At 39.7% G+C, this 20,892-nt stretch overlaps 1 protein-coding gene across 9 annotated transcripts in view; it reads right to left on the bottom strand.

Moving 5' to 3' along the window:
- Positions 1–2,571: 2,571 nt before the first annotated feature.
- Positions 2,572–20,892, bottom strand: part of LOC139446075 (ras association domain-containing protein 1 homolog) — a 111,252-nt gene continuing 92,931 nt past the window's right edge. For 4 of the 9 annotated variants that reach the window (XM_071227345.1, XM_071227348.1, XM_071227349.1 and 1 more), the window contains 7 exons: positions 18,317–18,627; positions 17,361–17,387; positions 11,004–11,159; positions 9,887–10,080; positions 8,031–8,140; positions 7,069–7,187; positions 2,572–6,526 (listed from right to left, as the gene is read on the bottom strand). In XM_071227345.1, coding sequence (XP_071083446.1) covers positions 6,353–6,526; positions 7,069–7,187; positions 8,031–8,140; positions 9,887–10,080; positions 11,004–11,159; positions 17,361–17,387; positions 18,317–18,627 — 1,091 coding nt within the window. In that variant the 3' untranslated portion in view covers positions 2,572–6,352. The remainder of the gene's footprint in view (positions 6,527–7,068; positions 7,188–8,030; positions 8,141–9,886; positions 10,081–11,003; positions 11,160–17,360; positions 17,388–18,316; positions 18,628–20,892) is intronic. The other 5 variants (XR_011651912.1, XR_011651913.1, XR_011651911.1 and 2 more) reach the window with 5 other exon arrangements.

Raw genomic sequence — 20,892 nt, 5'->3', positions numbered from 1 at the left:
GAGTATAGCCACATGTTACACCGATAAGCAAGTTGGGCTTCTGTCCCGACATGCTGGCTTAATGCTGCCATTGCTATTCTGTAGAGCAATTAAGTTGCAACCCCAAAAGACACTGAGCCAGCCATGGCCACGAACTGAAAGCAAGTTGTTCCTCTGTCCCAAGTTGGTCTAGTGCTGCCACTGCTAACAAATCACAGCCCCTAAAGACACTGGGCCAGCCTTGGCTACAAACTAATAATCATACCCAAGGTGATTCTTGTCCCCAAGACCAGCAGCAGATCCTTACATGACCAAGAGATGCAACTCCGTCACATAACCTACAAGATGTGTCTTTAATGAACTATGTATGATGTGAATGATAAAATACAAACATATGATTCTGAATTTTAAAATATTTTATTCCAAAAATCATTCTACAATGGTATTTTTCATTCCTCAACAATTAAGTGAGCTGATTTTGTGACATTTTCAAGTATGCTAGACAACAATATTTTAATATATATATGTACATTTGTACAATGCAACATTAACGACACTGTCGACACACTCGTAATGATTTCAACAACATGATAATAACACTTCACTAATCGGAACCACATGGGCACCAAGCTAGCTCAAGAAAGATCTTGTATTACTGATACTGTGTGCAAAATAATTTATTTAACAAAATACCTCTTACAATGATTGTTCATATCGTTAAATTGTGGAAGACAACATCAGACTAAAACGAGAACAATGTTAACATTGGGAAGAGAATACTGAATTGTGCATATTAGTGAAATGTACAGAAAACCAGACTTGAGTATGACAGCAATCGTGGCCATGCTTGAGTAAATGCTTAACGGTAAACGAGAGAAATAATATCTATCAGAAACTTGACATTACAAAGAAACATTTCTTGTCAAGTGACTGACATCTTGAAAAGAGCATTAGACAAACCCAGTACCCAGATCAATTGAAAACTAACTCATTTCTGAACATCTGGGATGAGGCCATGCATGTAGCAGCAAATTTGACTTAGTCGTAAATGAACTGGACATATGATGAGACGCCCCACTATATATGTATCAAATAGGCATCCTACTTTGATTCAAATCTGATTGAGTTAGCAACATACATTAGCCCATAACAGGGATGTGATGTCGATCACTCTTGCCGAGATTGAAATATAGGGTGCAAATAGCTAGCCACTTGCTGTAGCAGCCTGAAGCAATTTTCACTCACTTGCTCATTCACTTGTGAGATATATATACGAGCAAAAAACAATGGCAACTAGGTATAGGCTAAAAGTAATGTTTTTCAGGCAACACCATATCACTAAAACCACAGACAGTCGGTCGTATATCTTCCCATGGCAGCATTGAATTTTTGCTTTAAAATGGCGCTGCCTGAAAGCCAATTTTGCAGCCAGATATCATAAATAATGACTGAATGTACATCACTGGTCCAAAGAAATGAGTAATGTTATTAAAATCAAACATTTTACTCGGATGGAGTGGTGTCGAATTGGAGTAAAATATCTGACTTTAATGAGATTTAAGAAACGAGAAAACAAATATTGTCCCCTGTAACTGTAGGTAGAAGGAGATAAACATGAAACGGTTACATCACGTGGTCACTATCTACAGAAATATTTCAAAGGATGAAATAGGGTAACAATTATGCACATAACAATTGAGTTTTGCCAATAGGAAACCGCGAATCCAGTTAATAGAGGATCGAGGTGTAACACACTGTTGATTGTATTGCAAGAGTGTTAAATAAGCATTGAGGACACTACTATATACTAGGGCTATGTTGCCATACAAACAAAAGATTGAACCTAACCTCAAACATTAGATCAATCAGAAAACAATGTATGAATTTTAATTCACTTAAAGGACATGGCAAATATGTTCATAGAGAATTATTCTGAAATTCTCGGAGCATGAAACAACAGCTTTAGCCATAACTCTCTTCTTAATGGCACTGTAAGATTCCTGAAAGACATATTGTCAGTCCTTTGAACATTTTCATTAATGTTCCTTAACTATATATCCATTGTTGTGAACCTCAGTGCACCCCGTCCTAAATCATACAGCAAATAATTATATTTTTCACAACCTGATATATTGTTACATCCCTAACAATATCACACAGTCTGGTCAAAGAATGCTGGTAAAAATGTTACAACAATTACATAGTTTTTTAAACAGAGTTTTCTTATCTACCTTCCCAATAGACCAGGAAGGTCAAGGTCAAGGTCACATATATAACACAGCCTGGTCAAAGAATGCTGTTCCAGTGGTAGCAAGATGATATATTACATAAACATGTGATGCTTACACATAATATAGTCATGTTATTAACATTAATCTTTATCTGATGAAAGACAAGGAAGGTCAAGGTCAAATATATTTGTTAATTGTATAATGTCATGTGACGTTCTTGTACCAGTTTGAAGTCGATAATTTCTCTGGTTATTAAGTTCATTCTTAAGTACATGTCTGATGTTGTGACTTGGCAATCCTAATCCGTTTTTTTGGCACAAACCATCATCACTGTTTCATAAGTTTTTGTTACACTAGTTTGCAATACAGAATATGCAAGAACCAGATCCATGGTTGGACTCAACATCTGTGTAGGTTGTCAGATCCCAGGCAAACTTCCTCCAGATAGTTCTCATTATGGCATATCACCCAGAACCTAAATGAATAATGGTTCACATTTGTATAAACAGGACCATCCTAACCTAGAATATAACTGACGTGTAGGAGAGTAAAGGGTGTCCATGGGATGAGATAGGAAAGGCTGTACAAGAAGCCACAAGACCCACAATGATTAGAATATTTCTTGATGAGATTGCATAAGAAGTCATGAAATCATATCAACATGACACCACATCAACATTGACATCATGACATCACATTAACACGACGTCATGACATCATGCCATCAACAAGATGGAATGAAACTTTATAGGTCTCATTTATGACGAGGGTATCTAACACTTCCGTCAGGAGTCAGACAATCTGACTCAGTGCAACATTTTTTGTCGAATCAGTCACACCACACAACCCCAGTCAGACAACTGCAGCTCTAAACACAAATATCAGGAAAGATGCTTGCTTGGTCAAGCAGCTGGCACATTGTGCTCCAACACAACATGTAAACAATGGGAAGAAGTCCGACAGAATGTGCAAGCACCTGTCACAAGTCACAATCACTCTGAGTGAAAGTTCAACCACTCGGACACAAGGTTCAACCACCCCGACACAACGTACAAACACTTCAACACAACTTACAACCACTCCAACACAACATTCAACCTCATTGACACAATGTAAAACCATTTTTCACAACATTCAACCACTCAACACAACATTCAACCTCACTGTCACAAAGTAAAACCATTTGTCACAACATGCAACCACTCGACACAACGTTCAACCTCACTGACATAATGTAAAACCATTTGTCACAACATGCAACCACTCGACACAACGTTCAACCTCACTGACATAATGTAAAACCATCTGTCACAACATGCAACCACTCGACACAACGTTCAACCTCACTGACACAATGTAAAACCATTTGTCACAATATGCAACCACTCAACCAACGTTCAATCTCACTGACACAATGTAAAACCATTTGTCACAACATTCAGCCACTCAACCAATGTTCAACCTCACTGACACAATGTAAAACCATTTATCACACCATTCAACCACTCTGACACAACATTCAACCTCAGACACAATGTAAAACCATTTGTCACACCAATTAGCCACTTGACACAACGTGCAAGCACTCGACACAGTGTGCAAGCACCTGTCATAACTTTCAACCACTGACACAATGAAACATAGAACCACTCCAACACAATGTTCAAGCACAAGGACACAACATACAACCACTCCTGCATACATTATGATTGTGAGTCGCGGGATGCCTTGCGGTAAGGCACGTGTGGTGTCCCTGATGACAGAGGATGGACATGATAACGAGGAGAATGACGACTTGGGAGGGATATGTACGATGGATTTCTCTGAACCAGTTTTGTGTAAAGCTTAGCAAATTGTGTTCCATTGAGAAGAGATTTAAAAGGAACTGACTAGATGTTACCATAGTTACCAGCACCAACAGGTGATGACCTCATACTGAAAGTAGTGAAATAGTTCAAAGGAAAACAGTACTACCGCACTGACCATTGTACAGTGTAGGACAGATACAGGTGTCACAAGACTAGTTATAGATATTGAGAAGAAAAGGGAAGGCGTCATATGGAATTATGACAAATATACACAGGAGATCTGTTGAGAGAAAGTGCACAAGTGACAGCCATGTGATGAGAGAGCAAGCCTGTTGAAGCTAACAGACATTATTTTAACTAACAGTTCATGGACAATATTCTGTATGTTAACCTATCCATACATATTCATCAATGGAGAATATTCTGTATGTTAACCTATCCATACATACTCATCATCAACTGATGGAGAATATTCTGTATGTTAACCTATCCATACATACTCATCAACAACTGATGGAGAATATTCTGTATGTTAACCTATCCATACATATTCATCAATGAAGAATATTCTGTATGTTAACCTATCCATACATACTCATCAACAGCTGATGGAGAATATTCTGTATGTTAACCTATCCATACATATTCATCCATGGAGAATATTCTGTATGTTAACCTATCCATACATACTCATCAACAACTGATGGAGAATATTCTGTATGTTAACCTATCCATACATACTCATCAATGGACAATATTCTGTATGTTAACCTATCCATACATACTCATCAACAGCTGATGGAGAATATTCTGTATGTTAACCTATCCATACATACTCATCAACAGCTGATGGACAATATTCTGTATGTTAACCTATACATACACTTATCAGAACAGCTGATGGACAATATTCTGTATGTTAACATACAAACTTTAGGCTGTGGATACATGGCGAGAGGGAGCTCATGTACAGGGCACCTGTCACATAACATGCATCAACAACCTGCTACTGCTACGTGCTGTGCAGGACACATGAGAAACAGACACACACCCTACAGATTATGCAGCAACGAGAATTATGGGAGTGAGTGAGATTATCATAACACACATACATTCTTAATCTCCAGTTCTGAAAGAAAGAACATGAAAATAGTGTAACCAGTTGAAATCTAACTGTGTAAGTCCCCCTAAAAGTCTACTATTCCTCCAGTGATAAACAGTGATAGAAACACAAGCCCTCATGATGCATCAGTATTGGAAAGTGAATGAAACATGTTGAGAGTCAGACATTGCATGTATTGTCTTCTCACCTCCATCTCCAGCAATATCACATGGTTTGTCACAGTATCTACAGTGTTAAGGCTCTCTCAGGAAACCAAGGCACTGGCAGTTGCAGACATAATACAACAAGCTAGGTCTGCATGTACAACCTCAGACAGAATTGATATCATGTGGTAGAGAAATCAATGCCAATATCGATAATGTACACGCTTCATCAACGGTGTCAGTGTTTCTATATTTAACAGAAGCATATCATTGGCTTTCAATGTTCGGGAGTCACATCAACCTATTAAAAGACCAGACTAATTTAATTTCTTCTTTTACAAACATCTCTATGAACAGGCCAAGAGGTAGCACAAACCAAAAACACATTGTTTTCAGGGTTTGTTTGATGTTAAATCCTTAAAGAAATATTCTAAACCATATTTTTAAAAAAACATATTGTAGTGCAGTATTTCTATTTTTGCAAATTTCTTTACTTTCTGAACAATTTGAGTAGACTTGTTTATAAAACAAGAAATTCTTCTGGCCTAAATAGTATACTGTATTCGACATAATAAGCGCCCATGGCACTCTCAAAATTAGAAATAGGGGGCTCTTATTAGAATATTATTTTGGTGAGAAAAAAAAACAGAGTAGAAAGATGAATTTCGTGGTTTATGCTGACAGCCTGAAATGTTTATGTACAACATATATTTTTCCAGAATTTAATTGCCCATAATTAAGGGTGCATATAACAAATGGTTGCATTTTATGTGCGAATAAATGTTTTGTGTACATTGATCAATCGGAAGGGGTGCTAATTGGGATTGTTCAATATCCAATATAGTAGCAAATATCGCCGTGGGCGCTTATTACGTCGAATACGGTAACCCAAGTGAGGATGAAAACAGGAATGGCTGATAGTTAGTCGCAACAAAGCTCAAAATCCTTTCAGGTCTTTCGAAAGGAAGGGCTGTCTCCTCTTTGGTGGGGGTTTCCCGGTCAAGAGAGTCGTCTTTGTAGTCGTGACTGTGGAGTGGCGGCGGCAACTACGGCAGGGGTTTCCCAGTGTCAGGACGGGCTGGTGCCAGAGGTCTTGCGCTCCTTCCTGAGTTCCTTGAGTCTCTGGTTGATGATCCGTTTCATCACCTTGTACTTGTAGTGGAGCTGGCTCACACATTCTTCCTCCTCACGGTCCAACACCTTCAAGAAGTTGTTCAGCTCTGGTCTGCTGAACCCCTCCCACTGGAACAGAGATGAGTGAGTGAGTGAATGGTTAGGTGAGTGAGTGAGTGAGTGAGTGAGTGAGTGAGTGAGTGAGTGAGTGAGTGAGTGAGTGAGTGAGTGAGTGAGTGAGTGAGTGAGTGAGTGAGTGAGTGAGTGAGTGAGTTAGTTGAGCCTCCATGACACTAGTCAGCTTCAAAGACTTTGTGACCTGTGAAGATCCGGGTAAGAACTGGTCTTCAGCAACCGATGCTTGTTATAAGAGGCGACTAACAGGATCGAGTGGTCAGGCTCACTGACTTGGTTGGTGCATGTCATCATATCCCAAATGAGTGGATCGATGCTCATAATATCGATCACAGGATTGTCTGGTCCAGACTCGATTATTGACAGACCATTGTCATATACCTGTCAATTGCTGAGTGCGGCATTAAACAAACAAACAAACAAACAAAGACACTGGAATATTCATATTTTAGAGGTTCAATCTTGATACAGAGGCATCTGCAACCTTGTGTTTATGGTGGTTAATGATAAAGGTATTATCAACTAATGCAACTTACCACTATCTCTCCTGTCTCATTTTCTTGTAGTACCAGGCGATAGTTGGTAAATCTACGAGGGTCCCAGTTGAGGAAGACCTGGAGAGGAAAGTCCTTATCCCCAACTCTCTTCAGCCTCACTGAAAAGTACAATCAAAATATTGTTATATTCACTATTCTGTCCTGTCATAATATCCACCTCAAATAACGCCATATTACATTCAAAACATATTGGTATTATCAAATCCCTTATTGCAGTTATATTCAGCTCAAAACAATTTGAAAATCAACGCTTGCACACATTACTTCAATTTATTTGGTAATTTCTGATAAGAATGACACTGAATTAAATTCACAAGCATGCTTGCTTTAAAAGGCAACTATGCTTGTAAGAGGCGACAAATGGGATTGGGTGGTCAGGCTCGCTGACTTGGTTGATGCATGTCATCGATCCCAATTGTGTGATTCGATGCTCATGATATTAATCACTGGATTGTCTGGTCCAGACTCAATTATTTACAGACCGCCATCATATAGCTGGAAAATTGCTGGGTGCGGCGTTCAACCAACCAACCAACCAACCCAACCCAACCCAACCCAACTAATACATAAGGAATATGACAGATACAAACACAGATTCCAATAGATTGTCTCCCCTTGAATGTGCCCATCTAATCTTGAATGATTACCTCCCCTTGATCAAACAGCCACTTCACTCAACTTGATCTCAAACAGGAATGCCTGTCAGTCACATGACTCACCTCAACCTGCCCTCTACTGTGAATCTTACATATAGTGTTTCTGTTCGCTTTTGTCTTGAAATCAAAGTGCTTAAATAATTTCTGTTAAGCACAGGAAAACTATTGTCATGTTATACGAACAATATGGAATGGGATCTTGCGGAATTCCTACGATATCACTCCTCCATTGGGGTATTATGTAGGTAGTGGAATAAAACAGGAAGCAAGTGTGTGTTTGCTCACCCAGTTTGTTTTTGGAGAATTCCTGTTCATACATGGCAAACTTGCGTGGGTGATCCAGAATGTGGAACTTCTTCAACAGAGCTGCTACAACTTCCTTCGTGGTCGTCTCGCTGGAAACATATCCAACTCACATAAGTAGCTGTTTCTACAGATCCAGGGGTGGGTTAGTTGTGTATAACACCGCTTTAACATCCTGTTGGTTTATGTCAGGCGTGGGATGACCAAGGATCAAAAGTAGGGTATAACTAGGATTCAAACTCTTTGTCAGATCCTTGCAAGGCAAAGGGGCATAACTGCCCGACAAATAGTGACAGCTCAGTGGCATGACTTTATTCTGTCAACAGTTGTTTAATGACCAAAGTAAGCAGGTTCTGTTTAGAAATGTTACATGTCTCCGAGGGTACGTGGACATTAGAACGAACTTGATGTGTCAATACTACATATATACATGTCCTTGGGTATTGATTGTTTGTAAGATGTTTAACGCTGCACTCAGCAATATTCCAGCTATGTGACGGTGGTCTGTAAATAATCAAGTTTGGACAAGACAATCCAGTGATTAACATGAGCATCGATCCACGCAATTGGGATACAATGACATGCATCAACCAAGTCAGCAAGCCCGACCACCCGATCCCGCTTGTCGTCTCTTTCGACAAGCAGTTGCCTTGTGCAGCAAGAATGGGTTGCTGAAGACCTATTGTAACCCCAGTCTTCACTGGTTCTTGGGGCATGTAGAATGTTCTATATATACCTGGCCACATGTATGGACTTGATGGTGTCTCGGGGCATGTAGAATGTTCTGTATATACCTGGCCACATGTATGGACTTGATGGTGTCTTGGGGCATGTAGAATGTTCTATATATCCCTGGCCACATGTATGGACTTGATGGTGTCTCGGGGCATGTAGAATGTTCTATATATACCTGGCCACATGTATGGACTTGATGGTGTCTCGGGGCATGTAGAATGTTCTATATATACCTAGCCACATGTATGGACTTGATAGTGTCACGGGGCATGTAGAATGTTCTATATATACCTGGCCACATGTATGGACTTGATAGTGTCTCGGGGCATGTAGAATGTTCTATATATACCTGGCCACATGTATGGACTTGATGGTGTCTCGGGGCATGTAGAATGTTCTATATATACCTGGCCACATGTATGGACTTGATGGTGTCTCAGGGCATGTAGAATGTTCTATATATACCTGGCCACATGTATGGACTTGATGGTGTCTTGGGGCATGTAGAATGTTCTATATATACCTGGCCACATGTATGGACTTGATAGTGTCTCGGGGCATGTAGAATGTTCTATATATACCTGGCCACATGTATGGACTTGATGGTGTCTCGGGGCATGTAGAATGTTCTATATATACCTGGCCACATGTATGGACTTGATGGTGTCTCAGGGCATGTAGAATGTTCTATATATACCTGGCCACATGTATGGACTTGATGGTGTCTTGGGGCATGTAGAATGTTCTATATATACCTGGCCACATGTATGGACTTGATAGTGTCTCGGGGCATGTAGAATGTTCTATATATACCTGGCCACATGTATGGACTTGATGGTGTCTCGGGGCATGTAGAATGTTCTATATATACCTGGCCACATGTATGGACTTGATGGTGTCTCAGGGCATGTAGAATGTTCTATATATACCTGGCCACATGTATGGACTTGATGGTGTCTTGGGGCATGTAGAATGTTCTATATATACCTGGCCACATGTATGGACTTGATGGTGTCTCAGGGCACGTAGAATGTTCTATATATACCTGGCCACATGTATGGACTTGATAGTGTCTCGGGGCATGCAGAATGTTCTATATATACCTGGCCACATGTATGGACTTGATGGTGTCTCGGGGCATGTAGAAGGAGACCGACTGTGTGTTCTGCTCGATGATGTGTTCCTTGGTGAGCAGGTCGTAGATGGACGGCGGCCTCATGCTCAGCGACATGGTGATGGGCCTGATGAGGTTCAGAGTGACCTTGATGAAACCCTGGAATGCTTCTCCCTGCTCCTCCTACAACACAACACAAACACTGAAGATTCAGGTCATGTTAAATACCCGGGGGCTGTTCCACAAAGTGATCATTGCGCTACAACTGCCGAAAGTCTATGTTAAAGTACGAGAGTGACTATCTCAGCGCTATAATCGCTTTGTGGAACAGAGCCCAGACAAAAGTTACTCCAACACTGCTTACATGTCTGTCTGTAATATCTATGGCACACGTTTCTTTCTCACGATCACAACAAGAATGAGTGAGGGAGTTGGGTTTATACTGCTTTGAACAGTATTCCAGTTATATCACAGCGTGTCAGTTTAAAGTAGGAGTGAGTGAGTATGGTTTTACGACGCTTTTAGCAATATTCCAGCAATATCATGGCGGGGGACACCAGAAATGGGCTTCACACATTGTACCCATGTCGGGAATCGAACCCGGGTCTTCGGCGTGACGAGCGAACGCTTTAACCACTAGGCTACCTGACCGCCCCGTTTAAAGTAGGAGGAAAACCCTCAGTGATGCAGGTCGTACCTGTTTACCACTTTCATGAAACCCATGTGCACAGGCATGGTATCCCCAGCCAAGGATCATAGTTAGTGTGAATCGGGATTCGAAGCCATGATCATCACATTCTGGAAAGCCTAAGCGACACAGCAAATGGTAACAATTGAGAGGAACGAGCTGCCTGCGTCAACATGTGACCAAAAAAAACCTCTGTACTTGACGCATTGCCTTGTTTTGTTTTAAGAGGGGAAGCTGTACTTGTCAAAGTCTGAACAAATGCCACTTATTAAAGACTTGGTTGGTAATGTGTATGCTTTAAAAAAGACTCATAAAATATCCTCTGTCCTTTTTAGTTTTTACAACCATTAATCAATTTCATGTCTTATAAAAAAAACTCATGACATCCATCCACCATGAGTTATCTCCCTTGTCTCACCGTTAATTCAAACTCTGAACCAGGCACCAAGTGGTTATATTCTGCAATCTTTCTTCTCAATTCATCCCGATTGAGCGTTGCCTGGCTTGGCATTTTGGGAAGTTTCTCATCCGGAATCGTCCCTGACCGGTACCCGCTGTCTGTCTCATCCTTCTCCTAGAAACAATACAAATGATTAGGACTCGGACTAGTACTAATCACACATTAGTCTGACCTATTGTAAACTAAACACAAACCCACCCATTCAATATTACAACTGTTCTCCAGAAATTAACAGAGAGAAGTCACTTTGTCTACAGTTACCATGATGATGAATGATGAATATGCCCATACTGTTGCTGATCCAACTGATAGTAATACTTCTGACATTGATAAGATTTAATAACATGAATGTTTATTTAATGTCGTATTCCAGGGGGTGGTCTGTAAATAAACAACTCCAGAACAGACAATCCAGTGATCGACATCACAAACATTAATCTACGCATTTGGGATATGATGTGAGGCTTTAAGTCAGCGAGCCTGATCCCCCGATCCTGTGAGTCGCCTCTTACGACAATCCTGAGTTGCTAGAGACCATTTCTAACAAAACCTTGATAATATGAAGTATTATGAGCTACTGAAAACATATCAAGTTATCCAAAGTTCAAAATGCTTATTTTAGGCCCTAGTGACAATGATTCTATGAGCATGATAACATCTCAAGGGACATGTCTAGTTTAGAAACACTGCGATTAGCTGCAAGATTGCTGATGCGTTATGCAGTAATCACTCCTCATTCTAGCTTACAAGGTAAACTGTAGAAAGATTAATGTGACCATGTAGGGATTGAAATTAATCAAGGAGGTCTACTAACCCTCAGCATACCTTCAACATGTGAGTGAGTGAGTTGGGTTTAATGCCGCTTTTAACAGTATTTCAGTCATATCACAGCGTGTCAGCTTAATGTGGGAGGAGAGCCCCAAGTGATGCAGGTCTAAGACGTTTACCACTTTGGTGAAACCCATGAGCACAGGTATGGTGCTGACCAACCTAGAAACACAATCAGGGTGAAGCGGGATTTGAACCCACAAGCATAGGTTTCTGGCGTGCCCAAGGGACGCAACTCTGCACAGCGATTCGCGGCACCTTAGATGACTGGGCCACCTGTGGCCCCCCTTCAACATGTACAAAACTAGTCCGGGTTAGCGGGCTAGTACTTATTTCCATCCCTGCCGTCTCATACTGATCACATGGATTTTGTTTTCTTGTAAACAAATGATAAAACATCAAACCAAAGACACGGTTTACGATAAATCACAACAGTAATTCGATCATTTAAACTTAAACTTGGCATTCTTGATTTCACAAACATTTATGAACATCCTAAATAAACACAGAAATATATCACACACAATACATCAGGTTATGAAAACATCATGCACAATCTACAACATGGCTCGTGTATGGTGGGTTATGATGTGTCTCCATGGCAACAGACATGCAACAGAATCGCTAACCTGTATCAACTACATGATGTAAATATCAACACTATTTCTAATATAAAACACATCATCACACACAAACATAGAAACATGATAAACCATATCTGTGTTGGCCTCTAACCAGGTCTCTTCACGTGGCCATGTCGACGTCAGCTGTGTGGTGGGGAACATGCATGCTTGTGCATCAACGACCCCGCCCCTACAATCTCTCGCAGGAAAAGGGTGGGAGCCGTTAATTATTTATTTGGGTTGTTACTGCCGATGTATCGGCTTGGTACAGATAGCTTAGGTTTACAACGTAATGTAAACATGAAAGCTCTTTAACTGCTGGAAACTGAGCTCTTAGTGATGCAAGATTTCAATTAATGGAAGGTAAGATTGTATCTAGATTTATTCTACTGGAAATATATGGTGTGAAATTTTCACACAATTGTTTCAACTTTCCCCCATTTACTTTATTTATTAAATTTCCTTTTAATTGGGGATAGGAAATAAGACCCTGCTGCTACAAATGACATGTTGGGAAAAACTATGCTGAGAAAATAACTTTCCCTATGGACTCTGCCCAATAAGGAAGAAAATTTATGGATGACAACTTCTTTACTATGAGGAACACAACGTTTTGTATGGTTTATATTGTTCCTGCTTCATCAGGTGACCAATTATGAAATCATTGGATTCTGACTACATAAGGTATATATTTAGCAGGCCTCAAAGTTGCGACTAAAACGGTGGCCAATGCCACCTAAATTTCAGTTTGTCTACTGCCTAAAATTCAGAGGTAGCCAAATGACTACCTTGAAAAATATCTTGTTGCGACTAAATTCTATTGCTACATATCTGTAGACACAAAAATAAATAACAGCTGATCTTGGAAAACACGTCTGCTAACAACTGTACTCGCAAATAATTCCTCCTAAAGTTGACAATGAACCGAAATACAAAAATATTAATGTATTTAGTACTTTATTTTAGTTGACAATGCTCATTTGATAAGCAAGGATATACCTATATATTCTGGTAAGATAAATTGCATCATTATTCGTCATCTTCGAGTCTCAACAAAAGTCAAGTACAGTTTCCACTAATATACAATTCCAAGACTAGTGTTGTAACTTATATATTATAATAGTTATATGTTTAAAAATGATTTCAAATGATTTTGGCTACCTACAACATTGGCTTGACTTCTTGATTTTACCACTGGCTACATGGAAAAAAAAACTTGTAGCCAAACGGTTACTTGATAAAAATTTAAACTTTGAGGCCAGATTTAGGGTTGCTCAGTAAAACCTTTTTCTCATATTTTAACAAAATAAATACAGACAATAGTTCTGTCCTCATTTGATTATATTTTACGCTTATTACCCACCACATGAACAGGATTAAAATAGCATCTTTGGGACAGTTTACAGGCCACAAGCACCTGCTGGATTGTCCATTGGTCATGTGACTCTCCAGCTGTTGCCCATCTACATAGCTGTCACCCATATAGATCAGTACTGACATACATAGATCTATGTCTTGATACAATGCCAGCTGATGCTATCATTGTACACGTAACAGGAATATTGACACACACAGGACTAACAGAAAACTTGAAACATAACACGCCATCCTACACCAATTATCGGTTCATCCTATATTTTCACAGTACATAGACCAATTTATGTAATACTATATTTCATATTATATTGCTTTTTTTACAAATAATTATTCAATAAGTTAAGGATATGTTTTTAAAAAATATTGCACAGTGTTTATAAACATAACACTAAAGAATGGATCCTAATTATTTGCACTTCGATTCCCATGGGATACAAAAAGGTCATTGAAACCAATTCAATTTTAGCATATAATTTAACATTCATAATGTTGGCAAATAAGGCACTCAAAATCTAAGATTTGATTGAAATGAGAGTGGTCTAAGGATTCACTCATCCTTCATCTGTTGTTGGTACTGGGGTCACTTGGACCCCCATTTTTATGTCTGGGACCCCCCTGGAACTCACAAATAGGATGGTCCAGAAACTCCCTAAATATCTGCCACTAAATTGTTTAATTTGTTGCGAAAAGTTGAATGTTTTTTCTCCAAGATTCTGTAATAAATTTCATTTCTGCTGAAATGAAAACAAGCAGTAATAGTAATAGATTTACCATGATTTCAAATGATTGTAATTTTAAATGCAACTACTCAAAAACATGAGCTGAGGAGCGTACAGGTAAATGGGCTGTGGAACAAGTTCTTCCACTCTGCTCTCATCCATCACTGGAGATAGATTGGAGACAGAACTCTCAGGCTAGGCAACCACAGATGCTTCAGATTACACCTTAACTCAGGAACACGCCTCCATTTTAAACTTGTGCACATGTGCTAAGATGTTCTACTATGACAACACTCAGTCCATGTCAAACTGACATTTACAGGCTGTTTACTGTTTCAGTCAAAAATGATGTCCCTTTGTTTGAGATCATCATCATCATCATCATCATCATCATGTTCTTATATTTCGGGAAATCACCATATCAGAGTGAGTGAGTGAGTGAGTGAGTATGGTTTTACGCCGCTTTTAGCAATATTCCAGCAATATCACGGCGGGGGACACCAGAAATGGGCTTCACACAGTGTACCCATGTCGGGAATCGAACCCGGGTCTTGGGCGTGATGAGCGAATGCTTTAACCACTAGGTTAACAGACAGCCCCGAGTTTAGAAGTTTTGAATGCCATAAACCGACAGCAATATTCCAGTGATATAACAGCAGCCTTTGAATAACCAAGTCTGGATTAGACAAACCAGGGATGAAAATCATGAGCAACAATGCACACAATCAGGGTACAATGACATATGGAGTATTATGACATCCGGGGTAAGATAACATCCGGAGTACGATGACATCCAGGAGGCCTGAGGTACTGGGAACCTATTCTGACCCAGAATCCCCACAGGAAACCAGAAGTTGATCACTTGAGCAGGGATCCACATTGTTGGTGTACATGGCTACACAATCCGGTTGAACATAGTAACCAGTTAATGCCCATGTCCGTTGGTCCTCATGGGAAGTATGGCGAACTGGGAACCTATTCTTACCCAGAATGCCCACACAGGAAACCATTGGCTGATAGCTTGAACAAACATTTACGTGGTACACAATCAGCCAGATCACATATTGTAACAATTTCCTAATAAAGTTGACTCTTAAGTATGGGGTACTGGGAACCTGCTCTGAAATCCCATCAGTGACTGTGCTTGGGGGCTGACTGCCTTTTATGTCCACATGGTGAAGGTTGTCTCATTCAAGAGAGTGAGTGAGTATGGTTTTACACTGTTTTTAGCAATATTCCAGCAATATCACGGCAGGGGACACCAGAAATGGGCTTCACACATTGTACCCATGTCGGTAATAGAACCCGGGTCTTCGTCGTGATTAGCGAACACTTTAACCAGTAGGCTACCCGACCGCCCCCTCACTGAAGTGATTAAAGTAAAGATGGTCCTATGTCTGAGACACTACAGTAATGTGAAAGGGTCATAACCCACGTAATCACCCCATCAGGGCAGATTGGAATTGAAAATGCCATTACCCAAGATGCTACTTTACATTTCCAAGTAGGTAATCCAATCTTGAAGTGAAAGTGATGAAAGTTATTTTAGCAAGTGAGAGAGTCTCTTACACCGTTTGACTTCCAGCTTTGATGGAGGCACCAACAGTGTTGGTATTCCAACACAGAAGTAGTCTGACATTTTGCAGCATACTTATCATTTATATACATTTGACAGTGTTATTGATGAATGTGTACTCTCAGAGTAAACCACTACAGCACTATGATTAACTTGTTTTGTGATCTGCACAACCATATTAACCATAATATGCGACCATGGAGCTAAGAAATTTGACAAAGAGGGCGCTTATTAAAACTATGAATTAAATTTGTTTCATTGTTCAAGTTTTGAACAAACATAGTTCAACATCGATGAAACTAAAACTGTTTTGATAACAGTTACTAGGCAACTGTAGACATCTTTTGCGCTGCTGACTTTTTGGTAAAACAAAATCTGTGACATACACATGAAAATATGGATTGAGGTGTAAATATTCAGTCTCTTGTAAAGAATACAGATTGGTCTAGAAGTTGGTCACGGTGGGCTTTTTGAAACATGGTAGGCTCTTGTTTTTAGATTACTGGGTCTACAGACTATTGTATTCTCTGTTAAATACATGTGTATTGTATCCTGTTTACCCACTGGTCTGCAACTCGGTTGATATGATCATTACATTAATGTCTACCCAGGCAGCCACATCCTGGCAATAAAAGATACCCCTGTAACTCCTGACAGTCTAAGTCACAGTTGTTCCTATGGAAACTTGAAAAATTTATGTTGAAAACCTGTCAAAAGGCATCAGTTTACCACTAGACCAACCATTGTGCCAAGTTTGAGTTTTTCAAGATCTGTTCGGGAAAGTAGCACTACCACCATTTGAAGTCTAATTCAAAGTTGTTGCTATGGAAATTTGAATAATAATTTTTTTTTAAATCCCAAACTATCAAAAGCCACCAGTTCACCACAAGACCTATCTATGTGCAAAGTTTGGTAAAGACATCTCTCATGATTTTTGAGTTCTGTCCCCGGCAACAAAATGTGACAGACGGACGGACGGATAAGCAGACAGCACCCATTCTTATATCCCCCCTATCCACTTCGTGGCAGGGGATAACAAGCCATATTTATCTAAGGCTGACATGAAACTACACATGCATCTTGTCTACAGGACAGAGCTGCTCACAAACCATCTGCCAGCTACAACTCCACATACACTATTGAGAAAGAAATATCACAGATGCAAAAACCTAAACTGGTACCAAATACTTGCTTTTTTTAATTTTCCTATATGTGATTTCTGCAATAGACAGAAAGAGCAGGAATTGGGAGAATGCCATGCAATGTTTGACCTGTGTGAACTTCCTTACCATGTGTTCTGTGGGTGACAGGATCATATTACCCAACAGAAACATCCCATTCATTTAAAAACAAAAAAACCAGATGGGCCAGATGTTGGAATGTTACTTTTCAAAAGAATTTAAAAGATACTGGCAAAAAAACCCAATCCAGTTAATAAACTCCAGGAATTTGAGAGCTCAGAAATGTTGTTAAGACAGAGTTGTCTTTTCCTTCCTCACGGAGAGGTTTAAAATCATATTCATCACTTTCTGACATTAGAAACCTTGTTTGCATCAATACATATGTACTGGCTGAACAATATATTAGAACAGTTTGCAACCAACTAACATAATTTAATTCTCATTTCTTAATATTCCAGCATGCTTATGCAGTCTGTGCCTTAGCATTTCGAGTCCAACGAGCCCGAACAAGGCTCCAAGCATAATTTTCAGTAGAGTCTTATAAGTGTCATATGGACTATTATTACCTGAGCTAACTGGACCAAACAAAATATTACTAGACTTCGGCTTCAGGCTAGTGGCTAAAGTCACAGACTGCTTATATATCTTAGAATCAATAACAGACATCAACGCTACTATCAATGTAAACATTCTCCGAATCAGTGTAACATCAGTCAGATTTCTTGATATTTCATAAAGGTTGTGCAACAGTTAATGATAGTTGATCCGCATTAAGATATCACATCAAATTATTTCCAGATTAGTTGATCAGACACATCAACTAAGCAAGAGGAGTTAGTTATGTTAGTACTAACATAAATCTTACCTCGGTAGCAACATGTTAGGAATACAAAAAATCTACATTAACCAGAACCCAGTGCTTCAATCGCCACATATATCCAACACAGAATATCACGGAGTTGCTTACATTGGTATTGTCCGCTGGCACATCCACCGAATTATCCACGGTATGTTCCACCCGCTGGGCCACGCCCGGTACCGATGACGTCGACAGTTGTGCAAGTCTTTGTGAAATATCCTCATTTTGGGAGCTTTGTAACACATTGTTTTTAGATATGACAGACTTTGGCGAGTTGCGTAATTTTGGTTGTGATAATGAGGTTTCTGCTGCGCTGCCAGTTTTGGGCGTGTCTTCCCCGTTGGGAGATCCCTGGGACACAGAGGTACAGTCTAAAGTCACAGACCCTACACAGTTGTGATGGCAGGTGTACTGGCAGTCTGAAAACAAGAGAACACATGTCACAATAAGCAAATATACATCAGAATATGCAAACATACTTAAGAATATGCAAACATACGTCAGAATGTGCAAACATAAGTCAGAATATGCAAACAAACGTCAGAATATGCAAACATGTCAGAATATGCAAACATATGTCAGAATATGCAAATATATGTCAGAATATGTAAACATATGCAAACATATGTCAGAATATGCAAACATACATCAGAATATGCAAACATACATCAGAATATGCAAACATACATCAGAATATGCAAACATACATCAGAATATGCAAACATACATCAGAATATACAAACATACATCAGAATATGCAAACATACATCAGAATATGCAAACATACATCAGAATATGCAAACATACATCAGAATATCCAAACAAGAGAAAGGTAGGGAATATGAAAAATAAGTGATTGTGAGCAATGAATGGTGTTTGTTTGTTTGTTTGTGGTTCTATGCCATCTTCAGCAATATTCCAGCTTTATGATGGGTGCTTGTAAAAAATATCAAGTCTGGACCAGACAATCCAGATCCACAGAGTCTTGGTAATATGACACGCAATCAACCATGTCACCAAGCCTGACCACTGGATCCATTAAGTCACCTTTCACAAGCAGTGTCGGTGGCTAGGGATCTAACTAAACACCTCATGGATCACTTGTATTTAAGTGGGCAAAGAATGTGTTCTACATGTCTCCAAAAAATACTTGATTCTGATTGATCAATCAGAGGTTTCAAATCACAATATTATCATGCCATAATGATATGGCAATTTGTCCTAGAGTCGCCGTTTGTTCGTCCATTCGAGAGTGAGTGTTGTTATGAATGAGTGAGTTCTGTTTTTTAATCATCACTCCTCCTACTGCCAAATCATGTGACCATTTAATCAGGACTGATCAAATCGTGGGACCAACAATAACACACATGTGGAAAGATAACATGCAATCAACATGTCCACAACTTGTCTGACGATCACCAAACTTATATTTATCTTCACATATAAATAGCCACATTCCCCAAAAACAACCTTAAATATGATGACTTGACACAAACTTCATCTTTTCTAAAAACACTTTAGCTCAACTTCTACACTTGTGCAAACAGTGTTGCAGCTTATTTAAACAGTTGTATCTGGATAGTCTATATTTGTCTAAGAAGTTGTGGACAAACACAAAGTACTACACCAGACACTTTTACAAAGCAATTCTTGCACTAGCAGAGCCCTCTAACATCTCACCACAGATGTTGAAAACAATTATGGCAACCAATGCATGTCAGCTAAGTGATCAAGTGCAATTCAATTTGGTTTTTTTTTTAACCTCAACTAATTTCATGATGATATTTACAATAATTATCCCAATAAAACACTATATCATTCTGGGCAGTGACATTTCATTGCCTGGTCCCGGACTACAAATTAATTCCTTATGGAACAAATGCCACCGACATCACGTAGAGCAAGCTATGTAACACTCACAAATGAAATAGTTCTATTTCATTTTCAAACTCTAAAGGTCGACAGGAAGTAGCATAACTTCCTCTTGAGAACATTACCTGTTTATTTTCACATTCTTCACGAGGTCTGAAGAATAATGCCCAACAAATCCTGCAGTGCTAACCATCAGTTCTTATGTCAGAGCACCCTGCCATGGGTGATAATTGAAGAAATGTAATTAAAGGAAGACAGCAGTAAACACGAAGATGGCATGTTGTACTCGATTCACTCTGGTAGCCAGGCTATGATGTTCAGAAACTGGGTATGAGTGAGTGAGTGAGTGAGTGAGTGAGTGAGTGAGTGAGTGAGATGGGTTTAACGCCGCTTTTAACAGTATTCCAGTTATATCGTGGCATGTCAGCTTAATGTGGGAGGAAAGCCTGAAGTGATGCAGGTCTCAGACGTTTACCACTTTGGTGAAACCCACGAGCACGGGTATGGTGCTGACAAACCTAGAAACATAATTGGGGCGAACCGGGATTCGGACCCACAATCATACGTTTCTGGCGTGCCCAAGGGACGCAACTCTGCACAGCGAATCGCGGCGCCTTAGACGACTGGGCCACCCGTGCCCCAACTGGGTATGACAGGGCAGTAATACAGGAAAGATTCAGAGTAAGGATCTTATCGCATATCGCGATATCGATAAAGTTTTTAGTGTCTATACTGTATCAATACCACAGAAACGTTAACATTTTCTGAGTGAGTGAGTGAGTGAGTGGATATTGTTTTACGCCGCTTTCAGC

Source organism: Haliotis cracherodii, unplaced genomic scaffold (genome assembly GCF_022045235.1).
Source record: "Haliotis cracherodii isolate W230 unplaced genomic scaffold, xgHalCrac1.p SCAF_6, whole genome shotgun sequence".
Lineage (NCBI taxonomy): Eukaryota > Metazoa > Mollusca > Gastropoda > Lepetellida > Haliotidae > Haliotis > Haliotis cracherodii.
Note: the sequence above shows the minus strand (reverse complement) of the source record. Positions and strands in the feature narration are given on the sequence as shown.